Genomic DNA, 10,976 nt, shown 5'->3' on the forward strand with positions numbered 1-10,976 from the left:
CTTGTACATGACAATATTAAACAAAACTCATAACCAACCTCAATGTTAACTTATTTAATTGATTTCTTTTAAATAACAATGCATTTAATAATCACATCATCGACGTTCATTTTAAACTATCTATTTTCCTAGTCATGGAGGTAATTTTGATTTTATGATAGAATTTCCATTGCAAAAATGAAATTTGCCCCCACTGCATATTTCCAATTACGTAAGCATTTGATGTTATCTAATTGTCTTGGCAAACGTAACCACACAGTCTATATAAAAGGAGGCTCAACTACTGGGTTTCAACTCATTACCAAAAACATCTGAAGCTGAAGAGGAAGTAGAAGGGATTTAACAGAAAATGGTCAGCAAAGTGTTACTCAATGTGTTGCCTTTTATTGTTTTATGTCTGGCATTTGCAGAAGGTAAGGTGGTGTGGATTTAACTTTTGTATTCTGCTTTTTAAAAAATATTTTGAAAAGTTCTGATAAACATTAAACTAGATTCTAACTTCAGGTGGAAAAAATTACTGTTACTCGAGATGAATGAATTTGGTTGACAAAGACTCGGTAGTAGCTATTTAATGTCTTTTTTATTTTCTTTTTCAGCTCAACCTCGCCTGCCTAACAAGAGTCGTTGTAAATGCATCGAGACTATAAACGGGTTACACTCTTCAATGAAAATGAGCAATGTTAAAATCCTGTTGAAACAGAATTTTTGTGAAAATGTGGAAATCATGTAAGCCATCATTTATCTGTTTCACCATAAAATGAATTCAAGATGAAATAAAACTTTCATTAATTATCCTTGCCCCTCACCTTGCAGTGTCACCTTGAGAAATGGTAGAAGAACCTGTTTGAACCCGGAGTCTGAAATTGGAAAGAATATCATTAACTATATGGAGAGGTACAGTAAATATATATTCACTCCTCATTTTACATTTTTAAAGCTTCTTGCAGAAATTTATGAAAAATGAATATGACTTTATGGTGGCACTAAATTGTTCACCAGTTTGCGGGCAGTAGCATAGCTCCAAGGATAGGCTATAAACCTTTACCTTGTTTCTGACTTGACAAGATGAACAGTTATATAATCTATACAGGCGCTAAATATAAAAGCTGCGCTTTATAATCGGGACATAATAGTTTACTTGTACTGCACAAATAAAAATAGGTGCAGATGTTCTAAATCATACTGGCAGAGGTGCCAGCTATTTGTCCATTGACACCTATACAGAACTTTTCTAATCAACTGGTGATGATAAATTGACTTTAAAAAATAGCCTCGGGTTAAAGTTAAATTTAAAATAAAATAGCAAAATAGGTTTTTCGAAAGCAAAAATTTTAATTTACTCAACTTTTCATGACTGCTCATATTTACAATAAAAAAAATCATCTCTACAGCATGAAGAGAACTACAAAAGAGAACTGACAAAAGTGAATACTGCTGAAACGAGGAAACTGAAGAAATTAGCTAGATGAACCATTATTTTCTCATTTGTAAAGAATTGCAAAGCTGATGTTTTAAGATTGACAGTTTTTAAGCGAATGAAATCAAATTTACAATTATGGTCTCGGGATTGTAGCCCTTACAAATAATAGCTAACAAAGTTATCTGCAATGTCTCATCTAAGCATATTTTCTTCTAGATTATTTGTCAAGTTAATTAATTAGAAACAAAATTAATTATGCTATTTTCTGCTCAAATAAGCTATGTTAGATAATAGTTGATGGTATTATTGTTTGTTAAAGCAAAACAACATCAATTCATTGTCAAAATTCTATCTATTATTATTTACGTGTTTATCATAAGAGGATTGCTCTGTGAATGTTCCTGAGATACATTCCTTTGTACTGTCAACTTATCACTTGTTTAATTAATTATATCAAGTCAAATCATGAGTGGAATTTTTTAAAATAATTTTTGAAAAAAAATCTATATTTCTGTAATTGCTATATAACTGTAATTAAACCATTTTAAAAATCAGTGACTGCATTGCTTGCATGTACTAAATTAATTTGTGATCATTCAGAAATCAAAGTTTGAATTGAACGATGGGCACAGTAATGAAATCACATTTTCATGTTCCAAATGTAGTATTGTTTAATGTGTTCACCTATTGAATAAAATGATCATTAAAAAAAAAAAAGAGTATTGTAATTGAAATGAAAAATGAAAATAGCTTATTGTCACGCGTAGGCTTCAATTAAGTTACTGTGAAAAGCCCCTAGTCGCCACATTCTGGCGCCTGTCCGGGGAGGCTGGTACGGGAATCGAACCGTGCTGCTGGCCTGCTTGGTCTGCTTTAAAAGCCAGCGATTTAGCCTGGTGAGCTAAACCAGCCCCTAAATGAAAATCGCTTATTGTCACGAGTAGGCTTCAATGAAGTTACTGTGAAAAGCCCCTAGTCGCCACATTCCAGCGCCTGTTCGGGGAGGCTGGTACGGGAATTGAACCGTGCTGCTGGCCTGCTTGGTTTGCTTTAAAAGCCAGCGATTTAGCCTGGTGAGCTAAACCAGCCCCCTTATACTCTTTTGAAAAGTTAAACTATATAGAATAAATACGGTGCCTTAATTAAAATAAAAAAACTTTAAGAGCTGGAATTTTGAAAGTCAAGATCTCATGTTTTGCAGTCGTGAGTTACTGAATGTAGTTGATGCCCATGGATTTCCCCCTTCAGTGAAGCATGGGTGATCTTGATAGAAAAATCATAACTACTGGCATAGTATCATAGAACAATGGCTGAGGTGGCTCTCAATAATTAAGTGGATGGTGTTGGAAATGCTCTCAAATGGAGTAACTAAGCAGAAATATAAATGGCTTTAATTTCTGTGCCTGTCCTGTGAATTTCCTAAGGGCTGTTGTCCATTAGGCATTCATGTTATGTAGAAGATCAGGTAGTAAGTCTTCAATTACACACTGGATTTCTCTCAACTATTAATACACAAGTTTTTCTTTTATGGAAAATGGTTTATCTCTTTGGCAATTCTACAGTGAAAGTACGAGTGCTGAAGCAGGATGACGATAAAAATTGCTGAACGATATGTTGCTGGAAGAAATTGAAGAAAAAAAATCAATGATTCACATCTCCTTCAGGCTTACGTCTAACATTAATAACATTTCTCTCTGAGCAAGCCACTGTATGAAGTGAGACACTGAGATACCCTCAATTACGACACAGGAGAGAAGATTAGTAATTCAAAGGCTTTAATCAACAGAGAACTGAACAGCAGCCGAGAAGTGTGCTCATCACATGCTGCCGAGTGATCCTCATCTTATATACCGTTTCCTGGGGGCGGAGTCAGAGGCAGAGTCCCCCAGGGTTCCAAGCCCGGTCTTAAAGTGCCAATGTATTAAAGGTAAGGTACCGTTACAGCAACTATTGACACCATTCATCACAGACACTTTCACAACTTAGTGCAATTAATGGCTGTCGTCAACAAAATAATCATGTTACATTTATGCCTTTTACTCCAGCTTCTGAAGAACTAAAACAAATCAGACAGACATTAGTTTCTTTCTTTTCAAATTATATATGTTCTTATTTTCTGTAAGTTTGTACTCTCAATTTATAAATTCACTTATCAACCCTTTTTGGCACCTTTTGAGACCTCATGATATCCTAAAACACTTCACAGCTAGTCCTTTATTTTTGAGCTGTAGTCAGTGTTGTTCGTTTGGCAAATATGATGGCCAATTTCTGTATGCTTCCACATATAGCAAAGTCCTGCATACAGAATATGAAATAGACAGGTAATATGCTATATAGCAATGTTAGCTGAGGGACGAATGAGAAATCATGAAGGATCACCTAACTATGGTGTCTTTGGGTCCCCTGACCTCAGCGAGTCTTTGGGTCCCCTGACCTCAGCGAGTTCCATTGCTTCTATCTTTCCTCAACTATGGCAAAATAATTTTTTTTTTTTAATATAATTTTTATTGGAATTTTTTACAGAAAATATAAAACATAACGACAAACAATGAAATGCAACAAAATAACCCATAATAACTGTAACACCCCCAGACCGTATCGACGCATGTATAGCAAAATAATTTTAACTAACAGTTTCTGATTGGCGCTATGTCAAAGGGGACATGCATTACCAATTCGAATCGGGAACCTCTAACTATCTCAATAAACTATTCTCATCTCACATTTAAAACATTCTATAACATTCTAAACCCTTCCTCATTCATACAACAGCATCTTTACATTTTGTTTTCTGACTCGGCAGTCGAGCACAGAACATTATAATACATCCGCAATAATCTTTATTTACAGATCGTATCAAAATTAAATCCTTTAATATACATCAAGGGGTTGGGGGGGATTGGTGGAATCCGAAAATGGGGGATTGTACTCTGTACACTGTTGAGGCACGTGAGCAGTGGGCTCTCCTTCTCCATTTCCTCATCCTGAGGGTCTGGACTATGATACATGGGGCTGCATCACCAAGAGTGATTCTATTACATATGACAAGGAGTACCATGTCAGAAACTTGGTACACCAGGTCGGGGTACTGTTTAGTACCATTGACTGGGCTGGGGGTGGTCTGGGTTTGGGAGAAGTTAGCAAACGTTGTACTGTGGGAAAGGGGGTCCGCATCCACGCGCAACCACACAGATGCCACAACAGCTAAAAACATAGCAATTTGAGTGCTCTTCATCTTCTCTTCTCTTTTGGGAACTTGCTGTGTTGTTGCTTCGGTTACTTTCCTGAACGTCCAAAAGCTAAGGGGATCAAGCATATTATCTGTTAGTGTTCAGCTTAATATCTTGACTTTAAGTATATCTGTCCTCTTGTTCCAATTTTCCCTTTATGGTGGTCACCTCCATGTGACTCCCTCATTTTTTTTTTCAAAAACGGATTTAGGACCAGACACATACTTATCTTAAACCAGTGCGAGCCGTCTCGCAGAGTGTCGCAATTTACCATCCCAAATGTTCTTGGATGTAAATAGCATATGGAGTGGTGGCCGAAGGGCTACCTTAAACAAAATGAAACCAAGTTTTAGAAATAAAAGGTCTAATGAGTTGCGTATGGGCCGCGACGGGTAAGAGTTGTATGGGATTGCCGGGTAGGGCGTGCTGTGCTGTACCCGAGCTTAGCTGACCAAAGGGGGGTCCTCAGACAGGGCGGGTCCTCAATGCCGTTTCTCCACTGCCTGAGCAACCTGAAATGAACGGGCAAGAATGTAGTCGTAGTGGAATTGCAGCCTCTATTTCCAGAATAGAGGGGCACCTAAAAAAAAAGCGGGAGGAGCCAAGATGCTCCTTGTGAAAAGTTGAGCTGGGCTCCAGACATTTCAGATGAGTCAAGTTCTCAGAAATATCTGCGGACAAACTAACGTGCGTGTGAGGTGGTCACAAGCTTTTCAGCTGAAAAGTAAGTGGCCAACCTCCAAATCAAACATTTAACAAACATACAGACAAACATACGTGCAGGTTCCATCAGAAAGGACAGCGCTTCTCTCAAGCGGTTCCTCTTTTTACATCATCTGGACACCTCACTTCTCATCATTCTCTGCGAACAGGGTCGCAAAGGGGTTGCTGTGTCGGGAGTCAGACATCAAGTCATCCTCTTCTCCCAGATCCCATACCCTTGTATGGATCAGGCATGCAATCTTTGCATTGTGTGACCGGGGGTCACTCTCGTCATTGCGGACAAGTCTCCATGAATTGTCACTGTGCCAAATCGTGGGGTCTAGAATTGAAGGAGCGTTGTCGGGGTCGTCAGTGTTGGGTGGTGGGTTTGAATTCTTAATGTAAGTGATCTCCATGGGGTCACTGGAGTCGGGATCGTAGTCGCTGAAGTGGGGGCTGTAGGGTGGAGTGTTGTGGCTGTCCTCAGTCTCACAGTCACTGTTACTGTCTCTGCTGTGGCAGCTTGTGGGCGTTCCGGGGAGTGGTCTGGAGTCAGTGGGCGGAGTTGAGGTCGAGTCCGATGAGGAACTGGTCTGTGAGGGGGAGGGTGGAAATGTGTCTCTTGTGGTCGGAGCAAGGTGTTCTGCTGCATCGAGCAGGACATGGTGCGAGTGGTTTGACTGTGTTCCATAAGCCTTTAGCTGGTTAATATGAATCCATGCAGTCTTACCGTTGGGGTACTTAATCCTATAAACTGAGTGGCTGATTTTGTCCGAAATTGAGTACGGGCCGGAAAATTTAGGAGCCAAAAACATGCTGGGGTTATAAACAGATAGCATAACCTGTTGCCCAACCTGAAATTCTGTGGGGTGTACATTCTTGTTGTAACAGGCCCTGCTCTGTTTCCGTCTTTTTCCCAATTTTACTGCGGCTGCTAACTGTGCAGACCTCACAGTCTCAACTAATTCTTTGACTGCTTTCTCGTGTGTGAGGGCTGTCACTTCTGGGCTGGTCATGTCCATTCCTAAAAGGAATTCTGATCCTTTCATAGGTCGTCCGGTCATGAGTGTGTGTGGGGTGAAACCTGTAGATGATGAAACTGTATTTCGGATGAACATTAGTGCGAATGGGAGCACTGAATCCCAAGTCGAATTGTTCTCCTGTACCATCTTCCTACGGGTCGATTTTAAGGTCCGATTCATGCGTTCTACTATCCCGCTTGACTGGGGGTGATACGCAATGTGAAAATTCTGTTTTATTCCGAATATGGTCAGGACATTCTTCATGACCCGTCCTGTAAAGTGAGATCCCCGATCTGACTCTATACTTCTGGGGGACCCCATCTCGTAAAGATGTGGTGGGTCAGGATCTTTGCGGCTGTCTTTGCTGTGTTGGTGCGTGAAGGGAATGCCTCTACCCATTTGGTAAAGGTGTCTATGACCACCAGAACATATTTATAGCCATTCCTGCAAGGGGGCAATGGTCCTATAAAATCGATCTGGAGGTTTGTCCAGGGGCCATTAACGGGGCGAGTGTGGCTGAGTTGTGCCTTCTTTGAATACCTCTCCGGGTTATTCTGCGCACAAATTAAACAATTCTCTATATAGTGGGTTACATCTTGTCTTAAGTTGGGCCACCAACAGAGTTATCTATGGTGTATTGTGGTAGGGTCGATCCCTTGATGTCCATGGCCGTCATGCAATAAGGCAATCATTTGATTCCTGTCCTGTTCAGGAACCACATACAATTTATCTTTTATGATCACACCCTCATGTGTGGTCAAAGCGTGTTTGAATTTATCGTACTGGGCCACAGAGTTTCCTTTGAAAATCTCCCGGAGATTTTCGTCCTGCTTCTGTGCCTGTACTAAATCTTCGATTCAAAATGGTCAAAATGGTGATGGGATTAAGTCCGGTAATGTACGAGAAGTACTAAACTGCCTAAAAAACTGCTAGTAGGTGCCTCTCGCAGGCTGAAAATTCTTGTTCCACGGGGTCTAAAAGTCGTGAGGCATAAGCCACTGGTCGTAGCTGCTTGTGCCGTTCCTGAAGGAGCACGGCCGAGAGGGTCAGATCGGTGCTAGCAACCTCTATTGCATAGGGGGAGAGTTGGTTTGGAACTTGTAGCGCGGGTGCTGCGCTAAGGGCTTTCTTTAACTCTTCCACAGCCTCTGTATGCTGTGGAAGCCATTCCCAAGGGGCTCCTTTCTTAAGGAGGTCTGGAAGTGGAGCTGCCTTTGTCGCAAAACCATCGATATGGTTCCGACAGTACCTAACCAGTCCTAAAAACGACCAGAGGGCTGAAACATTTTGGGGAAGGGGCAATTTGACAATCGATTCAATTCTTTTATATAGAACATAGAACAGTACAGCACAGAACAGGCCCTTCAGCCCTCAATGTTGTGCCGAGCCATGATTACCCTACTCAAACCCACGTATCCACCCTATACCCGTAACCCAACAACCCCCCCTTAACCTTACTTTTATTAGGACACTACGGGCAATTTAGCATGGCCAATCCACCTAACCCGCACATCTTTGGACTGTGGGAGGAAACCGGAGCACCCGGAGGAAACCCACGCACACAGGGGGAGGACGTGCAGACTCCACGCAGACAGTGACCCAGCTGGGAATCGAACCTGGGACCCTGGAGCTGTGAAGCATTTATGCTAACCACCATGCGAACTCGATCTCGCGTTTGCCGTGCGTGATGACTGTACCCAAATACATCACTTGATTCTCTAATATTTGGGCCTTTCTGGGGTTAACTTTACATCCAATCTCTTGTAAAATTTCCAGGAGCTCGGACAGAAGCGTGATGTGCTCCGCCTTGGTGTCTGTCTGCAGTAATAGGTCGTCCACATACTGTATCAGACATTCGGGTCGGGAAAATTTTGCTAATCCATTTGCCAGCTGTCGGTGGAAAATGGAGGGTGAATTGTGGAATCCTTGTGGGAGGCATGTCCACGTATACTGCTGTCCTTTAAATGTGAAGGCAAATTTGTACTGGCACGCCTTTGCCAATGGGATTGACCAGAAGCCATTGCTAATGTCCAATACCGTGAAATATTTGGAGTGGAGACCCTGCTTGAGCATGGTCTCGGGACTTGTTGCTACCGTGGGGGCTACTGCTGGGGTTACTTTGTTGAGTTCCCGATAATCAATGGTCAGACGCCTTGATCCGTCGGGCTTCCTCACTGGCCAAATAGGTGCATTATTAGTTGAGGCTACGGTCCTAAGTACACCCTGCTCTAATAAGCTCTCTATAACTTTTCCAATTTCTCCCTCTGCTTCTAGGGGAAATCGATACTGTCTCTGTGGTCTCGGGTCAGGTCCAGTAACTTGAACTTGTCCAGTCATTCTGCCGCAGTCGTGCCGATGACTGGCAAATGCTGTCCTGTGTTTATTCAAAACTGCCCTAACCTGTTTGTCCGTGCTAAGCGTGGTCGGGTCAAAACAATAGTCGCCTACTGCGCTAATCCTGTTCGCATACTCTCCCACTGTGTGGGTTGCGGGTGCTCTGTCCGATTTTGCCATTCTCCAGACACACTGATTGACTGGATCAAACGACAGGCTATGGGCATTCATGAAGTCAATACCCAGTATGTGTTCTGCTGTGCGGGATTAACTAAAACGACAGGGTGTCTGGTGGAGATGTTCCCTAGCTGAATTGATACAGGGGCTGTAATGTGTCCCTGCTGTGAGTGACCTGTAAATCCGCTGAGTGTAATTGTGGATGTGGTGGGCCACATGTCTGCCTGTGCTGTAGTGGAGGAATTAATGGTTGTGCGGGACCCTCCTGTGTCCCAAAGTAATTCTATGGGCTTCCCTCTAATCTTTGCTGTGACCACCGGTCTTCCGGATCGGTCCCAGAGTTTGTCACAGACCCAAGTGGGGGAGCCCGAACACCGTCAGTCCGTTCCATCCACATTGGTCTGTCCTGACTGCGTCTCTATACTATGGATTGGCTTTGCTTTGTTCCTGGTCAGAGTGCCTGTCTGCTGGCCTCTCTGAGATTTCTGTGGGCCGTTGCATTCCCTTGCGAAATGCCCTAACTGTCCGCAGTTGTAACATTCCTGCGACTTCTGTGGGAGGCTGTTCTTTCCTTCATTTACCCATGCGGGGTTTTGGTGCGCTCTTACTGCCTGTATATCTGCTGCAGCCTGAGCTTCTTCTGGGGTCTTTCCTTTAACCTTGCCTTGGACGGATTGCTCCCAAGCGCGGGACAATCTTTTCAATACCCATTTTTCATTATGGGCCTCTTCTGAGGGGTCATAACTACTGTAGACTGTCCTGCATCTGTGGCGTGGGAGATTATGGTGCGGGTCCATTTAACCATATTATCGCGGGTTAAATGAGCTCGGTCTAAATCGCCAAAAATGGCAGTGAAATGAATCCACAGCCTTCCTGCGAATGCTGTGGGGTGCTCTGTCCTCTTCTGCCTACACTTATTTAGGCCTTTGACTGGGTCTCCTCTATTGTACCCTATTGCATCTAAAATAGATGTATGCATTTCCTCTAATGTGCCTCCTCCAACGTTCTGTGGGTCGGGGAGGGCTGCAACTCCTGATGAGTCTAAACTCAACACTGAGCTTTACTTGCTCTCGCTCATCCAGGCCGTACATGGTAGCCTGTTGCTTCACTTTCGCGAAAAATTGGTGGGGGTCTGCAGTGGTGAGGAACGGGGTGATTTTCTCACACGCGTCCCTGAGTTATGTTACAGTTAAGGGGGTGGTGTATATGACCTCGGGTGCGCCTTCTGTGGTTGTCTTTCTTTGGGTGGTGACTAGGTTCATAGGTGCGGGTGCTATCTGATCTGTGGGGGGTTGGGGCGCTTTCCTTTTCTGTTGCGCTGCTGGCGCACATGTTCCCTGAACATAGCGCTGCGCTGTTTCGCTCAATTCTTGCCAATCTGGGGCATTTTCCTCATCTAACTGGGTTCCAAATATCTCTTGGAACCCATTCTGTACGGAAAGCAGAGATTGCAGCTGCGCAATCTGCTTCCTACACTTCGCGTGATCCACTGTGCTTTGCCTTTGCTCAGTGGTGGCAGCATGGAGTGCTCTTAAAGCTGCCTTTAGGTCAGAGCATTGCCTTTGCAGTGCCTCTACCTGCTTCTCTGAATCTTCTCTTATCAGAACTGCTCGCTGCACATCCTGATAGGCTTTCTCATACTGGGTTTGGGAACTGCTCAGATGGGCTAGACAAGACTGATGTGCCCTCTTGGCACCATCCACCTCTCTATCCTTCTCTGCCAGTCGTTGTCTCAAACCTAGGTTTTCCTTTTCGATGTCCCCGACATCCACTTGACTCATCCTATTCCTTTCTTCTAATTCTTTGCGGAGCGTCCGAACGACCTCCTCTGTGCCTCGCAATTGTGCCAAGCAGGACACAATTGCCATCGGCTTGCATGCTTTTCCTAAACTCTTTTAATGAATTTGAGATAGGTTCTCCCACCAAGTGTGTCCTATACTCCCGGGACCTGTCTCCTCATTCAAACAAAATTCACTCCAAAGGGGCCATCCTTTCCCTTTGAGGTACTTCCTGAGTTCCAGCTCCCATACGGGACACTGGCCTACTCTGCTACTGCTGGTCGCTGCGACCACGAACTGCTCTGGGTTCATG

At 43.4% G+C, this 10,976-nt stretch overlaps 1 protein-coding gene across 1 annotated transcript; it reads left to right on the forward strand.

Annotated features, from left to right (window-relative positions):
- Positions 1 to 275: 275 nt before the first annotated feature.
- LOC119965248 (C-X-C motif chemokine 10-like) lies at positions 276 to 2,139 on the forward strand. The gene is made up of 4 exons (XM_038795734.1): positions 276 to 413; positions 597 to 726; positions 814 to 894; positions 1,392 to 2,139. The coding sequence occupies exons 1-4, from the start codon at positions 350 to 352 to the stop codon at positions 1,417 to 1,419; spliced, it is 303 nt and encodes a 100-aa protein (XP_038651662.1). The 5' UTR covers positions 276 to 349; the 3' UTR covers positions 1,420 to 2,139.
- Positions 2,140 to 10,976: the final 8,837 nt, after the last annotated feature.

The sequence above is a fragment of the Scyliorhinus canicula genome, chromosome 4 (assembly GCF_902713615.1).
Source record: "Scyliorhinus canicula chromosome 4, sScyCan1.1, whole genome shotgun sequence".
Taxonomy (NCBI): domain Eukaryota; kingdom Metazoa; phylum Chordata; class Chondrichthyes; order Carcharhiniformes; family Scyliorhinidae; genus Scyliorhinus; species Scyliorhinus canicula.

Bases quoted from the DNA above. Each gene is read 5' to 3' on its own strand.
- LOC119965248 (XM_038795734.1), top strand. From the start codon at position 350: ATGGTCAGCAAAGTGTTACTCAATGTGTTGCCTTTTATTGTTTTATGT. The intron at 414-596 runs GTAAGGTGGTGT...TTTCTTTTTCAG, and splicing joins ATGTCTGGCATTTGCAGAAG to CTCAACCTCGCCTGCCTAAC. The intron at 727-813 runs GTAAGCCATCAT...CTCACCTTGCAG, and splicing joins TGTGAAAATGTGGAAATCAT to TGTCACCTTGAGAAATGGTA.